This window comes from Zootoca vivipara, chromosome 1 (assembly GCF_965207765.1).
Source record: "Zootoca vivipara chromosome 1, rZooViv2.hap1.1, whole genome shotgun sequence".
Taxonomy (NCBI): Eukaryota; Metazoa; Chordata; class Lepidosauria; order Squamata; family Lacertidae; genus Zootoca; species Zootoca vivipara.
In genome coordinates, this window is record NC_142582.1 from 6,210,792 (window position 1) to 6,231,387 (window position 20,596).

Genomic DNA, 20,596 nt, shown 5'->3' on the forward strand with positions numbered 1-20,596 from the left:
TCTACCCCATCCTGTGCCTTAACAAGTGAGCACAGCACAGCTATTGCCGAACCAGGAGCCTGATATTGGACCCACAAGTGGTTTGGGTTATAAAATGATGGGCTGGGCCCTGTTACTCTTATTTTAGGATAGCATTTATACTTTACAAGGTTGCGGGGGGGGAAGCTTCATAAAGCAGCTTACGAATATAGTTGAGCTAGTATGAATATGATTAAAAGCATTTTTAAAGAATGCACTTCATACACGGTAAATTATGTGGAGGTGCTTCTGCTTTTTATCACCACTGAAAAGAGCTAACTCAGGGTGCTGGTGAACTATGATTTATCCAACAGGTCAAAGGCAACTAGCGCTGCCATTTTCTTTAAAACTGTGAAGAGTTCATAGAAATTTGCAATAACAAACACAAGTTGGAGGTATTCTTTGAAGAAGAGCTTTTGGGCTTATCTAACCAACAATTTTTTATATTTCCAAATGTTTCCCTTGCATCACGCACCCAGTTTAGCTCTTCTCCCAGGACTGTTTTTTGCCTTACCCTGTGGCCTTAGATGCCAAAGCAGAGCTTCTAGAAAGCCTAGCATTCACTTCAATTATGCAGTACTCCAGGGAGGTAGGATGCAAGGCATACTGGATGTTACACTCCCCTACAATGTTCAAGTGGCGGACAACCTTGATGGTCGATTCCCGTAACATCTGCAACTCTTCATTTGAGAGTGTCTGGCTGGGAGCCACTACTATAGAATCACCTGCAAGTCAAAGCAAAAAGTGCCGATGGTCTCAAGTTATAGCAACACAGGAAGCTGTCTTGTGCTGAGTCAAACCAATTGGTTCCTCTGGCACTGCCCTGCAGCAACTCTCCAGAGTTTCAGAAGGGGGTCTTTACCATCCCTACCTGGAGATCCTATGGTACAGACACAGCTCATCCACTGCACTGAGTAGAGTACAAATTACAGGACACGAAAAAGGCTTTATATATAAGTGATCATATATATTCTAATTAGACCGAGAACCCAATCCAACCCATATATCCATAAGCCACTAGGCTTCACTCTGGTAAGTATGTTTAGGACTGCATGCTGAATTACCCATTGTATATAATTTAATTAAATCTAAGATAAATACGATAATAAAATGTTAAGCAGAAATGCTGAAATTTTCCGTATTTCAAAGACAGGCATCCTTTCAAGCCTATAACGGTTTTCAGCCTATATTGAATTCCACATATTTTCCGACATTTGTGCATCACAAGCATTTGCATTCTTTATTGGTAAGGGTCTGCCAATTATGCTTGAGCAGCAGACCAATGTTTAATTCATTTTTTTAATAGATATCCTAGGTTATTTTATGTTATGAACCCCAGAAAGATCTCACATATGACTTTCTGCTATGAGACACAGTGTCTATAAAGGTTGTGTAATCTCTCATATTGCAAGTTCTGAACAAGATGTTGTACCTCTTGTGGATCATTAGACATGTCCTATAACTCACAGGAACCTGAACAACTCAGGCCATATTCCTATGTGCATTTAGATGGGAGTTAAGTCCCATTGAACTCAGTGATACCTTCTTCTGAGTAAATGTGCACAGGGTTAGGCTATCAGTTGGTCTTTAATTTATTTGCATGGGGACAGCTGGCTCGTGTCCCCTCAAAATTGTGTGCCCAGGGCCACGGCTCCACTGGCATAAGAGACCCAACTTCACATTGTCACATAATGCATGGGGTCATCATAAGATCTTATTAGCAGGAGTGTCACGATGGGACTACTTTATACAGTGACCTTAATATGACTGGCCCAGTTGGATAATGGACCCTGACTTCAACTTCTCTTAACTTATGATGCATTGTAACTGAACTGTATTGGCTGGAGGCTATGATGTGAATACAGGTGTTCCTCCCTTTGAACAGTGCGGTCAACACCTTGGTCCCACATAACTCTACAGCTCTCTGATTGCATCAATCAATTTTCTTTCCAAAGTATTTAGTTCAAGGAAAATTGTGAACCTACCTGTATGGACTCCCATTGCATCGACATTTTCCATATTGCAAACGGTGATACAGTTGTCAGCTGCATCTCTCACAACTTCATACTCAATTTCTTTCCATCCTGCCACAGATTTCTCCACAAGAATTTGATTGGTCATTGCAAATGCCTTGATTGTTACAGGAAGACAGATTTTAAAAAGGAAATGTTTGTTAAGTGTGTAAGCTGAACTATCAGGAGACTGATATTTGTACAGCAATATTTTGCTGGTATAATAGTAGTTCCTGCCTCGGTGCAATTAAAAACAAAGTAAAAAATTGTCAGTGCAAAAGGATTTGTCTCTGCTTAAAAAAGTAAAATCATTCCCTTGTGTAAATGTTATGAGAGTGATTTAATATATATTACTTGGTTCGGTATTAGGAAGACCCTGACCTCCTCCAATACGGTCTTCAAGCAGATGCCATTGGTCGTTCTGAATGGCTGATTTAAGAGAAATTTCATAAGATTATATTTGTAGGCGGACATTGTAAAGGACACCCTCCCTAATGTCTGCTGAGCTGCTTCATTGCAAAGGAGAAGAGGTACAAATATGAAGAGACTATTACTCGTTGATCAACTCAGCAAAGAGCTGAATTTTCTCTTGCTAATTTGGAGTGTGATGTCATAGGGAAAGTTGCTACCTTTGCTTTTGTGGCAGTATGTGTACAGCATAAATGTGTTGAAACTGATGTAGTGGATTGTTTTAATGAGAAATTAATGTGCATCTGTGTTTGTCATTTTTCCAAAACGGTAATTGTGCAATAATTTATGGCCTAAACAAGTGAACCAACTACTCTACTAAAATAATTACCAAGCATATATTAGTCATCATTTGCTATCTCATTATGATGGAGAGGAAATTTTAAGGGACACTGGGAAAGGAATAGCCAAGTGGGGAGCGGAGGAAACTTGTGATGCATATGGTGGTGGGGGGAGAAATTTCTGTCCCTTGCATTATTGGATCCTAAATTTAGATATATTTTTTTATGGAACATATGGCTATATAGCACACTGGCTTAGTAAAGAGCATAATTGCTTCCTATTAAAGTGATAATTGGCCATATGTCCACAAGAGAGCCACTGATATCAGTGAAGCAAAAGCAACATATACCACCCTAAAAAAGAAGATTCTGAGAACAGACATTAAGCTGATCCTCTGGGTTTTGTTAAGCTCAGCATTGCTCTCTGTTTTTCAGGCATAGCATTAGGAACCTGAAAGTAAATTTGGCAATTAAACTTCACTCCTGCAAGATATGGAGATAGCTACTAATTTAGGTGTGCTTTAAACAAGGGGTGGAAAAAAATCAGGGAGGTGCGGTCTACCAGGCATAAGAGCTAAATAGAGCCTCACTATTCATGGACAGGATACCTCTGGAGACCAGGTGCTGAAGACAAAACATCACCTTACTGCCCAGTTGAGATTCCCAGAAATCTCCAGCTGGCCACTTTATTCTGTCCTGCTCTTGGTGCATTGCTATATCTCAGTCCAATGGAGCACTGAACCGTGCTCCATTTTCTCCCTCCCTGACTTATCTTTTGAGAACAAAATAAAAATTACACTATTGTATTTGACCCAAGTTGCTGAACTATTTGCACATATTAAGGTCCATTTCTGACAATTTCACTTTAATCATTCACATTACCAAACTCAAGAGCAAGCAACACGAAGATGGAGCATTAAAGAGACTCAGGAGGTTTTTTTCCCTTCCCCCTTAGAAGAGAAAAAGCCACAGGCTGTAGAATCTTGAAACAGTGTCATCTTCATATGCTGTTGACTTGGCTAAGATTGGGCAGTTTTATTGATAAGATAGTTTGGGGGTGTTTCTTGGTGAGCTAGACGCTCAGGGGGTAGCTATGCTGTGCTTTCCTTCCTGAATCCAGCAGTAAAATATATTTGCTTTCTTTGTTCATTAAGCATTTCATGCTGTTGAAACTTTACACTAGCCTTCCTTCTTTTTCGCCTGCACCTCTACAAGCTCTAGTGTTTGTGACTGAAGCGTGGTGACTAGACAGGGTCTTTTCAGTTGCAGCACTCCATCCCACCCACTCATCTTGCACCATCTATATTTTCTTTTCAGCTCTGGTTGATAACTTAATTTTTTTAAAAAATGCCCAGGGCTTTTAACCATTAAGTTGGGTTTTATGCTTAAGAAAACCTTTTACAGTTCTTTGCTGTGATGCTTCATTCTTCTACGACCAGCTGTTCTGCTTTGTTGTTTTTTGACTACTATTTTTTATGTAAGCTGTTCTAGGAGACTTGTTCACTGAAGAACGAGATGCAAATGTCTAGAATAAATAAATTACGAGAGAGGGAAAGCAGGCAGTATTGTCAATACTGTGACAAGGAACAGGAAACACTTGGCAGCAATTATTTAGAAGAGTCTGCTATCCCAGTAGTAATTTTTCACCTCCCTAAACAGGGGGAGAAGGCTTTTATTGGGTTTGTGTATTCCAGCCCAACTGTGGCCCAGATTAAAGTTAAGAGCAATGGCCTCTGGATCCGAGACCCAGATGGACGGAATAGAAGCAATGACGCCACAAATACCAGCTTTTACTATTCGCTGCCCTGGCAGCCAGGTTGTGTCATGGTTCAGGACCTGTAAACTTTACACCAGCATAGTGATGGTATATTAAGGATAGTCAAGTTCCCCTCCAGGGAGGATTTCTGCCATTGACACAAAGATTTTCACAGATGGAAGATGAGGGAGAAAAGGGGGCACAATACTACAGCTGCTGAGAAGGTTTCCTTGCTCACATTCTCAGACACCAATATATTCCGCTCCCCATATATTCCCTCATCTCAGAGGATCCAACCTTCACTGGTCCCAGAGGCAGCAGAAGATCTTACAGCCCTAGCAAATAACATACCTCAAGAACACGGTGCGGCATCGTGTTATTAATCAATAGTATTATTAATTCAGTTGAAGACCCAGGCCATCTGGATATTTTATGGTCTTGCCCTATCATTCAGTAATACTGGAAATAAATTCCAGTTAAGATTTGCAAAATCTCTGTATATTGATTGCCTGCTGTCAGAGGTTCTTGTGACTACTCTAGAGTAATTACGCTCCGCATGCTTGTCTTTCAGCAGCTTTTATTTAGTGCAGGCTATTTACAGTGAGCTGGGTATGTACAACATGTCTGCTCAGTCCGATGCAGAATCTGGCACTGGACCGCCCCTGGACCTCCTCCAACATAAGAGTCTTGGGGCAGCAAATCTCTTTCCCCTCCTTCTCCTGCGTAATTCCGGAACCGGAGGGGAAAAGGGTCTACGCTCCATGTTTTCCTTCTCCCCCCCCCTTTCCCCCTCTTTCTCTTCCTCTCTCCTGTGTAGCAAGGGCTCTCCCATGCTGCCAGAGCCCTGGCCCCCTCTCTCCACTTCCTGACTGGACTCTTGAGTGTTCTCGCTGCTATCGCTGCTTGTGGAGGAGCTGCTTCTGATGAGGGGAGGAGGATCCCTATATTCTCTTCCCCTTACACCTGCTGATACCACCACACACACACACACACCCCAAGAAAAATCACTGGGTCCTTTACAAAACAATATGGAAATGGACAATCTCCATTTGGTGCTGAATTTGCTAATGGTGGTTAAATGGTCTATAACAGCATGCTGGGGGCAGACCAGACTGGATTATGTGATGTTGCATTGCTAACAAGCTGTTTTTCTACAAATTATTTTAGAAAACCAGCAGATATGTTTAGTCAGAGATGATCTTTGTTTATTTTATTTTAGAATAATTGCAAACTTTATGTTTTTGTTTTCAGTGTTACAATTTGCAGGTATATATTCCTATTTATGGGAAGGGGCATTGTATTTTTCCTGAATAAAAAAGTTACTGTTAAAAAAACAACATCCCACGGGGCAGCCTCTTTAACCAAGAGCCTGAGAACAGAGCAGCTCTGAGGAGGGGAGGTCTGGGACACCCATCATTCATAGCTGCCAAGTTATCCCTTTTTTTAAGGGATTTTCCCTTATGCTGAATAGGCTTCCTCACGAGAAAAGGGAAAACTTGGCAGCTATGCCATCATTACGCAGGATTATTTCAGCCCTCAGTAAGCAACAGGCTAGTGCTGGAGCAATATTTCAAGTTAGTGCTTTGCTGACTTGAGGCCATAATGGTTAAGTCGTCTTGTCTGTAGTGCCCACAGTGCAGTGACCGAACTTGCTGACTCTGGACTTGGACTGAATGTTCTACTGTCTTGCCTCCCTATCTACCAAGACCTGGCTGCACCTCTTCCCTGCTTGGATTTTACCACCCTGAGCTTTCATCCCCCAGGGAATGGCTCCCCTTGTGGGCAGCAGATGTTGACACAACTCCCACAGAAATACCTTGGTACTGAGATCTAGCAGTTGCTCCTTGTCATGACATAAACCTGATCCTAGTCCACCCAAGGCATAAGCAGAGCGTATCATGACTGGGTAGCCAATCTTTTCTGCTGCTTCCAAAGCGTCGTCTGTCTATGATAAAAATAAGAACAAGTAGAAAAGACCAAAACAATCACAAAGACCTGTATGTATCATCTACATTACAACATAATGTGACACAGACAGAATCGTAGGTGCTGGTCAGGACTGTGCTAAATGTTATGTGAAGAATATACTAGGTAGGTTGGTTTCCTCAAAAAAAATCCTGGGAATTACATTTTTGTTGAGGGTGATAAAAGAATCCTGTCCCAAACATACAAACACACACACACACAGCTCAGTTCCCAATATTTCCTGAGGAGAGGGAATGACTACTAAGCATTAAAATCTATAGCAAAGGTGTGGCTTGGACTACAACCCCTCCTCACCAACCCAAGGAATCCTGCTTCTGCAGAACTAAAGAGGGAAGGCGATTGCGCATCAGTTTTTCAACTCTGATATGTTCACGTGTAAATTATCACTAGCAGAAGTAGGGAAGAGCTGTAGAAATGAGAAATTACCACAAATCAAAATCAAGTTTGATTTTAACAAAAAAAATTATAAAGTCCTTCCAGTAGCACCTCAGAAACCAACTAAGTTTGTCATAGGTATGAACTTTCGTGTGCATGCACACTTATTCAGATACCTTCAGATACCTTCTTATTTTTTCTTTTTAGTAATTGTTCTAGAAAAGCTCTGTATGTGCCAACCCCCTTTTTCTGGTAACACCGCTGACACAGAGGGTGACTGTACAATGAACCTGTTCCATATATTAAGGCACTGAAAAGAATTGTTTTAGCTTTCTGATGCCAGTTGGTGTGCAAGGAGAGAAATATTTTGAGGTGTGGACTGCAGAGGTGGCCAATTCTTTCAAATCCATCTGCCCAAAAATTCACAGCCAAAATGTCCAACACTCATCAAAATGTACACTCTATTGACCTATTAATTATTACCATATTACTTTAAACTCTATGGAGCCCATTGAGCTAAAAGCGATTCTACGCTAATACTGTAGCGTAAGGAAAGGAACTCGAAGTTACTTTCTCAATCAAGTGACTCTGGTTATTGACTTACTGACTGGCCTGGTTTGCATGTGATGGTAAACCACACCATGGCTAAGCATGGGGAAGAAGCAGGCCTACTGGTGCAAGTAGAAAACAGCAGCCACTTCCTTTCTTCCCTGCTTCCCTGCAATGACTTAGTGCAGCCAGTGGTGAAGCAGCAAAGCGACTGCCATCTTCTAACTGTGCCCCAGCACACTTGCTTAGCTATGGTCTGGTTTGGCTTTGTGTTAGAGGCAAGCAAGGCCACCATCTCAGTGTTATCACTCTAAGAAACAAGCACTGATATTTTGCATCTTTTCTTTAAGCTCTCAGCCCCTCTGCATTGCACACCTTCTGAGGCTCCACCTCCGCTGGAAATCCTGTGCTTACTCACTTGAGCTATTTCCTTTGGAAATAGGATATTTGTCCTGGTATCTCTGCCCATGCTCCTTCTCTGCTTGCAATACAACACATTCAGACTTGTGCAAACCAGCCTTCACTAACTTTGTGTCCTCGAATGGTAAAGGTAAAGGGACCCCTGACCATTAGGTCCAGTCATGACCGACTCTGGGGTTGCGGCGCTCATCTCGCGTTATTGGCCAAGGGAGCCGGCATACAGCTTCCAGGTCTTGTGGCCAGCATGACAAAGCCGCTTCTGGCGAACCAGAGCAGCACACGGAAACGCCGCTTACCTTCCCGCTGTATTTATCTACTTGCACTTTGACATGCTTTCGAACTGCTAGGTTGGCAGGAGCTGGGACCGAGCAACGGGAGCTCACCCCGTCGCAGGGATTCGAACCACCGACCTTCTGATCGGCAAGCCCTAGGCTCAGTGGTTTAACCCACAGCGCCACCCACGTACTAGACTACAAGTAGACTAAGACAAAGTACTAGACAAAAGTACTAGACAACGGTACTAGACAAAGGTACTAGACTACAAGTCTCATGGGCCCCAGCCAGCTGGTGAAGGTTGGTGTAGACTAATCTGTAAATGAGGTTGTGGGCTGGGTGACCCTATATTTTGGCAAAGAGGACAGATATGACTGCCTTTTGATACCTTCAACAATTGTTTCTACAATTATGTTGAGGAAGACAAAGACTGTGTGAAGAAGAGAGAGAGAGAGAGAGAGAGAGAGAGAGAGAGAGAGAGAGAGAGAGAGAGAGAGAGAGAGAGTATGGCAGAGAGGAGGGGAAGGCTCGGATGTTTCTCTAGGGAAAAAGGGGCATGTGCTAATATAGCATAGACCTGCCTGTCAATGGGTTGTTCTGTATTCCCTTCCTTGAAGTTCTGTCCTACTGCTGATTTCTCCTGCCTGCCTCACATGCATTTGTGGAAACCCCAGACAGGTAGAGCTAGGCTGAAATGAGGACAGCAACATCCTCCAAATATATCCATCTGTCTGTTTCAACTGTTTTAAGATGCAACCAAGTATATTTGAACTCAGCTGATGTACCGATTCTACAGCAAAGCTGGGTGCAATCTTCTCATTGATTTCATTCAGTTTGTCCAAAAACATCTGCCTGTCCTCTGTGGCCATGATAGATTCAACTGAAGTTCCAAGGACCTTCACACCGTATTCCTGCAGAATGCCACGTTTGAACAGCTCCACTCCTGCACAGAGAATGAATGGCATGGGCAGCAAGCATTAAAAATAAGAATATGTTCTGAAATCAACCCACCTATGGTCAATACAGTGGTACCTCGGTTTGCGACCGCAATCCGTTCCGCGGAGGCGGTCGCTCGCCAAAGCGGTCACTCGCCGAAGGAATGCTTCTGCGCGTGCGTGAAGCGCCAATAGAGCGCTTCTGTGCACGCGGACGCTGCGCAAATCGCTTCTGCGCATACAATGCCGTGGAACCCGGATGTAAACACTTCCGGGTCCGTGACGGTCGCTCGCCAAGGTAGGTGTAAACCGAGGTTTGACTGTATTGTAAAACTCTCTAGGAAGATTTATGTCAATCAGCTGTCTGCACCACTCAGTCAGTTCCAACCCAAAAGAGTAACTGGAGGACTGCCAGTTTTTCAACCCCTGCTGGGCAAGTTTCTAGTCTCTCTGATGTAACGAAGGCGATCCAGCAGCCTCAGATCAGATTAGGGAAGACTGCTTGAAGAACAGCACTGCCATGTTAGCAGCCTATCAAAATCATACACCTGTTTTGAGTATGCTCAGAGCTGTTTCCTTGAAGGCCAGAACTCCTCATAGCTTTTAGCACAGGCACCCCCAAACTTCGGCCCTCCAGATGTTTTGGACTACAATTCCCATCTTCCCTGACCACTGGTCCTGTTAGCTAGGTATCATGGGAGTTGTAGGCCACAACATCTGGAGGGCCACAGTTTGGGGGTGCCTGTTTTAGCATGTTCTGCTGCTATTATTTCTTGTTTGCTTTTGTGGGACTTTGTCAGTGAATTTCTAAAATGAAAAATGTGGGTTCTACCGGTATCCTATCTGAATGTCATATTGACTAACACCATCCTTCCCCAAATCTAGAAGATATTCTCCCTCATTTCAAACCAAAGAGGCTGATTGTGATTTTTCTGGTGCAATGCGCTTGCATTGCAGGGGGTTGGACTAGATGACCCTTGGGTCCCTTCCATGCACTGTACATAGTGACATTCTGATTCTGCTGCAAAAAGTGTGACAGAGTTCAAGATGCAGCATTTGAAAGCGAGGAATTGACCAGTAAGATTACAATCTGCTGTTACAATGACTCGATATCTCAGTGTACATATTAGCTCAGTGTATTAGCTCTAGTCACGATTGTCTGTAGGTTGTTGGTTCAAAGAGCTAAAGGTGGCAAGGCCACTATCCTTCTTAATGTGGCTAAAATCATTGCCTCTTAAAAGCCATCTGGTCTGAATTTACCTCATCTGCAGGCATGCATGTGTGAAGGATAGGGAGACATCTGTGTTCCCTCATTATGTACACAGGTACATATCTGACTATGTAGCCTGGAGGAGTTATCATAGCATGGTACTGTTAAGCAAGCAAATGTGTCATACACACACAGTCACACACACACACAAAATGACAGCTGCAGCTTGAAACTTGGTAGATACCTTGGCTTTTCAATTTACCTCATGAAACACTCTGCATATCTTGAAACCAGGCATATTCTTACATTAAAAAAAACCCTAATAGAAGATAGGACCATAGTTCATTTGGTATAATAATTGTCCTTATTTATATAAAAGATTCCTACATTTCATTTAGTTTACAGCATGCTAAGTTAATGAGGATAGCTTTCAATGGTAAGAAGAGAGAAACACATTCCCACAACAAACTTACCACAGTTGAGAGCCGTCTGCCCACCCATACCAAGAATTAAGCCATCTGGCCGTTCTGCTTTGATAACCTCTGTAACAAACTGTGGGGTGATTGGGAGAAAGTAAACTGTATCAGCTTGCTTTAGGCCAACCTCATTGGTCTGAACTGAGGCAATATTGGGGTTCATCAGGACCGTTTTCACATTTTCTTCCTAGAAAAATAAAAAATAAAAGCACAATAACTATACATTCAAGAGCTACATTCACAACTCACAGGAACAACCTAGTGCTGGTATTTTTTTAATCTGCTGCAGGCCAGAAATGTGTGTAGATTTGTGAACACAACACCATGCACTGGGAGGAACAGCGTACAAGGTCAATGTTGAAGACAAATCAACTCAGCCACCATCTATGGGCTCTGGGATGAAGTGTTTCAAGTTCCGATGGAAGAGCGAATCTGGCATTGATCAGATGTGACTGGATGGGCCTCTTTCAACTGGATGGTGTGCACCTATCCAACATGGGCAAAGCCTGGCTTGATGACCTATGCTCTGGCCTAAGTTTGGTTGTAGAAGTAGGTGGAGTTGCTGGGATTTCGGCAGCTTCTCTTGTGACAAAAATGGCATTGGAAGGATCAAAGCAGAAGAGAGGCAAAAGGGCTCTAGGGCAGGATACGGGCAAGGCACACCCCCAGCTCAGGTGTGGCCCAGCCTTGCCTAAACCCCTCCCCCAGTTGCCCAGTGGGATCCCGGATGCTTGGCCTGCACCATGCAGGCGTCCAGCACCGGCCAACTCTCAAGGGTGCCTGCCATCAAACAGAATTCCATTCCAACAGCAAGGTCAGAGTGGAATGATCTGATTCTTGCCCGACTATTGTTATGCCAATTCTGCATACGTGCTGTATAAGCAAATAAATTTGTGGCCTGTTATCGCCCAGGACCGTGGTCTAAAATGTGTATTATTCCAGCTGCAAATTTGCAACCACCACACGAGTTCTGCAAGCAGGACACCAGCACAGGCTACCACTCTATGGGAGTGTTTTAAATGCATGTGCTACTTCAATATATTTCTGCTTTCCATTCTTCCTGTGGCTGCCCTTGTGAATTAACACTTGCTCGCATATGTTGCCTATTTACGTTTGGCCTCATGTTAATCATTCATGGTGTTGAGCTGCCTAATAAACAGCAGCTTAAGGCTAGTCTTGCATCGACACAATGGAAGGCGAATAATGATGTGAACACTTAGGCACGTCTTGCAGTGCTACACTCGCACAAACTGCCTTGGCTTCACATGCTGTTGTAAATCACGTTGCCAGAGGCAAGGTCACCAAGAGCAAGTGTCGCTTCTGGAATGGCTGATTAGCACCAAGATCAAGACGGCCGACTGCTGGTGAGCCCAGGAAGGTCAAGCTAGCGAGATTTACTGGGAAATATAACATTTCTTAAATGTGAAAGCAGAGGGCGAGCGAAGCAGAGAACAGGAGAGTGTCAGTTTGAGAAGAAATGCTTTTCTTTAGAAATCAAGATGATCCTTGTATAGCGAAGGTGCCTCCAATTCATTTCTCTGATGATTTGATTTTTCCAAGCAGTATCACAAGCCGGCAGAGTTTCCTTCCTCACAGGCTGGCTGCAATCTACATCCAGGCTGCAGAAAAGCATGATGAATCTGTTTGACAACTCCAAGCATAGCTGTCACGTTTTCCCTTTTCTCGCGAGGAAGCCTATACAGCATAAGGAAATTTCCCTTTAAAAAGAGAGAACTTGACAGCTATGACTCCAAGGGAATGGGTGGTCTCCTTTCTAGTACAGCCAAACACAGCATGATCATAAATGTTAAAGAATTTTGCTTGGAGAATTCAGTGTTTTATAGAAACTAACCTTACGTGTCATTGATTTCAATGGAATGGAATCAAAACATGTGAAATCAATGGGACATAAAAAACTTTAGCTGGGAAATGTCATAAAAACTTTGGCTGGGAAATGTAAATTCATCTTTTCTCAGGACAGTTATGCCTTGATTCCCATGATTAGGAACCATGTAAATGCTCCGTCTCTCTAAGAATGAATGAATGAATGAATGAATGAATACATTTTGTTCTCTTACCTCATAAGGTTCTGTTGCTATTTTAACCTCCATGTTGCAAAAGGTAACTTAAGAAACAGCTGTAATATGTGAGTTATTGGACAAGATTTCTTAGGCTGCAATCCTATGCTCACTTACTTGGGACAAGGAGTAAATCCATTTAACCCAATGGAGCTTAGTTCTCAGTACGGTAGACATGTATAGGAGTGCATTGGAAGCCCCATACACACACACACACCCCGGCTCCATTTACTATAGAAACCCTAAGTATGTTGGCTACAGACATATGTCCAGACAAAGTGTTTTGTGAATAATTTAAGGCTTTCAAAGCCTCTTACTGCCTCAGAAATGTTCCCATTTACACTTTTTGAAACAGGAAAAAAAAACAATGTCAGGTCACCTGCGTGACTAGCAGTATATTGGGAGGATATACATAAACCCAGGATGCCTAAATTATTTTAACACATATGATGTGTTGTGATCTGGTTCACACAAGTACCATTGATCTGTCATTTAAACCTATCTTGGTCTCCCAACCAGGGAACAGACAGAACTCGATAGAAGATACCAAGCTATACATGGCAAATAATGAATGCTTTCCCCATAATAAACCAGCAAGGCTGACATTTCTTTTGCACAACCATTTATGTGAACTTATTTCATTGCGCACATATCAATAACAGAATTTGATCACAACCTGTTCACAGGAATGATAAACAGAGGTTTTTATGCTCACTGAATAATGCAGCCAGTTCTACCTATAATTCCATATGCTATCAAAAATGTAAACAAGGCAGAACAACTAATTGCATAACCACTACATGAAGGAGCAAGGATGGATGTGGAGCACGCTAAACTAGGTGCGGGGAACCTGTGGCCCTCCAAATGTTGTTGGACTACAGCTCCCATCGTCCTTGGGCACTGGCCATACTGGCTGGGGCTGATGGGATTTGGAGTCCAGCCACATCTGGAGGGACACGGGTCCCCCACCCTTGTAACAAACACTTTCCTTTGCTTCCCACATTCTCACCTTCATGGCCTTGACAGCCTGTGATCCAGAATAATCAAATTCTCCTGCTTGACCGATACACAAACCGCCAGATCCCAGGATTAGAACTTTCGAAACCTGAAGACAAGCAATAGGTCAGTAGAGCTATATCAGTACATGCGCTGTTGGTCCCCATCTCACAAGAAAGCTGGGTCCTACCTGTTCTCTCTTTCATTATGGTTTCCAGGATGACAAAGGGCCTGCTGTTCTCCTACTACAGGGGTTGGGAAGCTTTGGCCGCAAGTGAGGGATAATGGCAGAGTACCCTCTCACCCCCAGCTCCTCCCTTGCATCGCGGCTACCGTACTACAGCCCTCCTTGACTTGGGGGCTGAACTTCTGCATTTGTGAGGCTGCTCCATGGAGAAGTTCTAAATCAAGGATCCTAAATCATGCAGGGAACCTCAGCCTGCACAAGTATAAAGGCTTCCTACAGCAGAAGGCATTCCTCCAACATGGTGATGGGGTGGGGATGAGGGGTGGGGCTCATGTGCTCATCCCCAGCGTCTTATCATGGATGGGATTAAAAAGGCAAAGGGCCCCTGACAGTTAAGTCCAGTCATGAATGATTCTGGGGTTGTGGCGCTCATCTCGCTTTACTGGCCAAGGGAGCCGATGTTTGTCCGCAAACAGTTTTTCCGGGTCATGTGGCCAGCATGTCTAAGCCACTTCTGTCAAAACCAGAGCAGCACACTGAAACGCCGTTTACCTTCCTGCCGGAGCGGTACCTATTTATCTACAGTGGTACCTCGGTTTATGAACACAATTGGTTCCGGAAGTCTGTTCATAAACTGAAGCGTTCATAAACTGAAGCGAACTTTCCCATTGAAAGTAATGGAAAATGGATTAATCTGTTCCAGACGGTCCGTGGAGTACTTAAACTGAAGCATTCATAAACTGAAGCGAACTTTCCCATTGAAAGTAATAGAAAGTGGATTAATCCGTTCCAGACGGGTCCGCGGAGTACTCAAACTGAAGCGTACTTAACCCGAAGCATGGGTGTAATTGGTTCCGGAAGTCTGTTCATAAACTGAAGCGTTCATAAACTGAAGCGAACTTTCCCATTGAAAGTAATGGAAAGTGAATGAATCCGTTCCAGATGGGTCCGCGGCGTTCGTAAACCGAAAATTTGTAAACCGAGGTGTTCATAAACCGAGGTTCCACTGTACTTGCACTTTGACGTGCTTTTGAACTGCTAGGTGGGGCTACCTTTGAAGGTGACCCAGAAACTACAACTAACCCAGAATGCGGCAGCTAGACTGGTGACTGGGAGCGGCCGCCGAGACCACATAACACCGGTCCTGAAAGACCTACATTGGCTCCCAGTACGTTTCCGAGCACAATTCAAAGTGTTGGTGTTGACCTTTAAAGCCCTAAACGGCCTCGGTCCAGTATACCTGAAGGAGTGTCTCCACCCCCATCGTTCTGCCCTGACACTGATGTCCAGTGCCGAGGGCCTTCTGGCAGTTCCCTCGCTACGAGAAGCTAAGTTACAGGGAACTAGGCAGAGGGCCTTCTCGGTAGTGGCACCCACCCTGTGGAATGCCCTCCTACCAGAGATCAAAGAGAACAACAATTACCAGACTTTTAGAGGACATCTGAAGGCAGCCCTGTCTGCATGAGTTGTTCCTGGAGCATATCCTAGGGGAGAGTACCTCTTTTTTTTTCCTTTGGCACTGCATCTCAACTTCCATTCATGAGAGTTTAGAATATGCTAATGGTTATTGATACACAATACACGTGATCAGGATCCGCACCCCACCTGCTTCCTCACCCATGTTCATTTTCCTGCTTTTAAAACTCTTGCTTGGTTTTAAGTGCCATTGGTTGGTTGGTTTGTTAGCTGGCTCTGTGGCTTTAGGTTGTCTATCTTATTTTGTACTGATTCGTTTTCATGCCAGCTGCCTTGTGTACTTTTACAGAAAGTCAGGATATAAATTTGCTAACACATCAATGTCATCATATTCATGTTCCTCCTGGAATTTGCTTATCTTCCTGCATCATACTGATGCTGAGCTAAATATTTTCAAGTTTTGGTTTTTACCTCAAAAGTAGAAATTGCAGAGGACCAAAATCCCCCCCTTAACACACACACAAAATTGTATCTTTCCCCAATGTGTTTCCCTTCAGCTGTTGCTTTGGCAACCATTTCCTGTCTCCCTTTCATTCATCCATGAGAAATCCAAGCCAATTACACTTCCTATACATGTCTTATGGGCAATCCTGGCCAACAGGGTCTATTACGAATCCGAATCCAACAGATTCTCAGCCCTTTCACAATGATCTCTGGAGAAACTGCAAAGAGGGGAAACCCTTTTCAATTCTAAAGAAGAGCTTCGTGGAAACTGTCACACCTCCTTTCTGCTCAAAACTACAATACCCTGTCCTTTGTATAAAAGCAAAAATTTAAATATTTAGAACAAAGGATTCTAACACAGCAACTCAATATAAGACTGAACCAGTCCTATATTGCATACACTGGTTTGTGCAATGAGTTGACTCTGAAGTTGTCTTTGCATTAAATTCAGCTTTCCGAAGGAAGGAATAACTGTGCCACGAAAAGGAGGAGCTTCATAGAAAATCCAGACTCTCGTGCTGTTTATATGAATGCCCAATTGCTGTTACTGCAAAATAAATGCAGAGGCATTTGTAATGAAAATTAGCATTCTGACCAATATAGGTTTTACATCTGTATTTCACACTGATTCAAACAAAAATCACTGGAAATGCCTGGAGACTGCCCTTCCATGTGTAGGGCAGAATATGATCCTGGAAACAACAGAAAGAGAGGTAAGACCATGGACCAGTATCCCTAGGTCTAAGTAGCCCCAGGCCTAAGGTGCAGGAGAATTGAATGGCTTCACAGCCCACTATATTTATCCAAGGAAGCAGAACCACTTGAGAGGAGGAAATTCTGTGTCATAAAAGTTGTGGGCAATACAGTAAGTCTTTTTGTTTGTTTTTTGTTATACAAGTTAACGGTCTTTTAGAGTTTTAAATAAACTGAAACACAATTCTGTTTCAGCTTTATTTGGTAGCAAGCTAGAATGACTGTGCAAAATGTGCAACTCATTTGTTTATTGCCACATTAACTTACAGGCAAGTGTGCTTCAATATGGTTGATCATAGTTCTTGTGTTATATTATTTGTTCTGCGCCCCAGATGCTTTGTGGGAGGATATAGAGTCCTATGGGGGGAGTGTAATCAAAAATGGAACCAACCAAGTTTTATTTACACCTAACAGCATATAAGTGGGACGCAGGTGGCGCTGTGGGTTAAACCGCAGAGCCTAGAGCTTGCCGATCAGAAGGCCGGCGGTTCAAATCCCTGTGACGGGGTGAGCGCCCATTGCTTGGTCCGAGCTCCTGCCAACCTAGCAGTTCGAAAGCACGTCAAAGTGCAAGTAGATAAATAGGTACCGCTACAGCGGGAAGGTAAACGCCGTTTCCATGTGCTGCTCTGGTTCGCCAGAAGCGGCTTAGTCATGCTGGCCACATGACCTGGAAGCTGTACGCTGGCTCCCTAGGCCAATAACACGAGATGAGCGCCGCAACCCCAGAGTCGGTCATGACTAGACCTAATGGTCAGGGGTCCCTTTACCTTTTTAACAGCATATAAGGACCCACAACATTCAGCATCCCAATAATATGCCAGCAGTGGGCTTTGGATTCAAACCACTCCTCCTCCATAGGCTCACTGGGGATTTGGGGCAAGTCGCTCCATCTCTGCCTCACTTCCTCATCTATGTCCAAAAATTCTGCTTTAACTTGCAAGGCACACAGCTCAAATCCCTATGTATCAACAATTATTTCAAAGCAAAATGAAAGTTAATATAACTATAATGAGTAACAAAATCAGGACATTTTTCACAGGGTACTTTCGGTTGTGCAAATCTCTAGGTAATAGTTCTGGACAGCAAGTCTGCCCATCTTTTTCAATAATGATACCAGTCACTGTATGACTGATGGCTAAACACAAAACACATTAATAAACTGACCTCCACTCTCGAAGTCGCAGCTGTAGCCTTGGGCAGCACTGAAGCGATACTGGTACCTTTTCCCTTCTTGATCAGCGAAATAAATGAATCAAATAAGAACTAGGGAAAGTAAACAAAATGCATATCAGCATCCAAAAGAAGACCACATTTATATTATGAAAAGACAGAAAGAATGTATCTCTATGGCTATCAATGTAACTATGCTGAGTCCCATATATTTCTCAAGTTGTAAAAGGGTATTGGACACAATCAGGGTCTTCGATCATTTTCACTACAAAGCCACTTGACCCAATCTACTCTTACTAACCTTTAACCGAAATAATTGATACAAAATCAGCTCATCACATAAAGTCGTGAATACTGTGCAGATTTTTTTTGCATAAAATCTGTATTTTTTGGAAGTTAGCATAAGTTCTACAGAATTACTATCATAAGCACAGGATTTGAAGGGTTTTAGTGCAACAAGCTAACATGATTACCCCCTCTGGAATTTCCCTGTTTAGTATCATTAGAACTCTCTCTAATTAGGTTGTGAATCTAATTCACTTAATTAATAATTAACCTAATTAATAGATGCACTCATTGTATTGTATCTCAAACCAACCAAGCACCCAAGTGCTTAAGAAGCTTAAGGCATGCATCTAATCCAATTTGCAGGAAAATCTTAGCATGGATCAACAAGGTATTTACGAAAGAAGCTGCTATGAAGAATAACTGTATATATCACTTCTGCTCAAACTGGATCATGCTTGTGTGTTCCAATGGACAGAACCTCAGGGTTTTATCGAGAGACCTGGATTTAAACACCAGTCTTGCTGCAATTCCATTAAGCAATCTTCAACGAGTCACTCTTGCTCTGTTTCAGTTCCCTAGGCTATTAAATTGGGGATAATAGTGCTCCATCTCACAGGGTTACTGTGAATATAAAAAAGGATGGTTGCCACCCATTATGAGTCCCTGAGTGCTCACTGGAAGGACAGATTGTGAAGCTGAGGCTCCAATACTTTGGCCACCTCATGAGAAGAGAAGACTCCCTGGAAAAGACCCTGATGTTGGGAAAGATGGAGGGCACAAGGAGAAGGGGACGACAAAGGACGAGATGGTTGGACAGTGTTCTCGAAGCTATGAACATAAGTCTGATCAAACTGCGGGAGGCAGTGTAAGACAGGAGTGCCTGGCGTGCTCTGGTCCATGGGGTCACGAAGAGTCGGACACGACTAAATGACTAAACAACAACAACAACAAATGAGTCTCATGAGCTGTGGTTCTTAGACATGTGTTTTCTGCACATGGCTGAGGGGTAAAGGTTAAGCCCCCTCCCTCTCACATGCTGTTTTTCCCTACTGCAAAGGGCACCTCCCTGCTCTCCACTTTGCGGCTCATCAGCTGTGGCAGCAGTTCACTGCAGCAAAATGTCTGGCTCAGACCTTAGGCTTAATACTATCTATACATTGTATATAAATATGCAATTTTATAGGAGGTGCCTATTTATTTATTTATTTATTTATTTATTTATTTATTTATTCATTCATTCATTCTTTCATTCATTCATTCATAAGGTGGGTGCTTTTCCAGTACTTCCAACACTGGTTGCTGATCTTTGCACATAAAGTTCTTACCATTGGTAAATTCTGGTCTATGTTTAGTTAACAAAAAAAAAAACCCAAATAAATAATGATTAAAATGCACCCACTTAAGCATTTTTTTTGTTGCTGTTTATCTCCAATGAATGCTAAATATGGGCAGGCATGTCCTCTCTTTCCTCGCTTCACATCCTGATGCTGTTTAATCACAATCTCCCACCTACTCAGCCTACTGCCGGGAGGGATTGTCATGGGAGATCACAGAGAGGGGATTAAGCCTCATTTTCAGACGTGAGAACAAGGAAGTGTGCATATGAATCCATTTAAATAGCTCTACAACTTCAATAATGGGAAAGTATTCACAATGTATTTGAAATATAGTAGGTCTTGTTTTAAAATAAAGGAAAGGACATATGCCCTTCAATGACATAAACTGCTTTCATTTACATAAATCATGCATATGAGGTTTGGGCCCCAATCCTACCTACCGGTATGCAAATTGTCCTGTTTAGTTTAATACAAAATATCACACTTAGATCAAAGCACAGCAAGGCCTGGGCATATACTGTAATTCAGTGAGATCTACTCCTTTCAAGGGCTGCTTGTGGGTTTCCTTGAAGCATCTAGCATCTGGCTGGCCACTGCTGGAAGAAGGGTGTTTAATCTGATCAGGGATGGGGAACTTGAGGCCTTGGGTGTGGCCCTCCCAAGCCTTTCTATCTGGCCCTCAGGACTCTCCCCAAGTCACACCCTCTCCTTAGGCCATATCCTGTCTCAATCATGCCCCTCACAGGTGCCTGGCTGGAATGTCTCCTTGAACGGTAATAATGTTTATTGCACATGGGGAAGAGGATGTAAAAAAACCACTTTTTTTTGCATGACTGGAGTCAAATCCTTTGTGCCACCCCATTTTCCCCTCTGGCCAGGCCTGCCAGTGGCATGCAGCATCCAGAAGTTTTCCTGTGAAGAAATGTGGCCCTCAGGGTGACAAATGTTCCTCTTCTCTTATTATCTTCCCTACGTGGTATGGGCTAGTCACATTGTTCAAAAATAAATACATTTTTAAACCAATAGGTCTTGCAGAACTCTCAGATTAAAAAAGGTAGGATGCAACACAAAATTTGTTTTGGTTTTAACAAGCTGCTGCACTGTG

General features: G+C 43.1%; 1 protein-coding gene across 1 annotated transcript in view; it reads right to left on the reverse strand.

Moving 5' to 3' along the window:
• Positions 1-20,596, reverse strand: part of CPS1 (carbamoyl-phosphate synthase 1) — a 137,496-nt gene that overhangs the window by 82,783 nt on the left and 34,117 nt on the right. The window contains exons 12-18 of the mRNA XM_035138778.3: positions 17,861-17,959; positions 13,847-13,942; positions 10,757-10,946; positions 8,924-9,081; positions 6,352-6,480; positions 2,004-2,148; positions 533-743 (exon numbers count right to left, since the gene is read on the reverse strand). Coding sequence (XP_034994669.2) covers positions 533-743; positions 2,004-2,148; positions 6,352-6,480; positions 8,924-9,081; positions 10,757-10,946; positions 13,847-13,942; positions 17,861-17,959 — 1,028 coding nt within the window. The remainder of the gene's footprint in view (positions 1-532; positions 744-2,003; positions 2,149-6,351; positions 6,481-8,923; positions 9,082-10,756; positions 10,947-13,846; positions 13,943-17,860; positions 17,960-20,596) is intronic.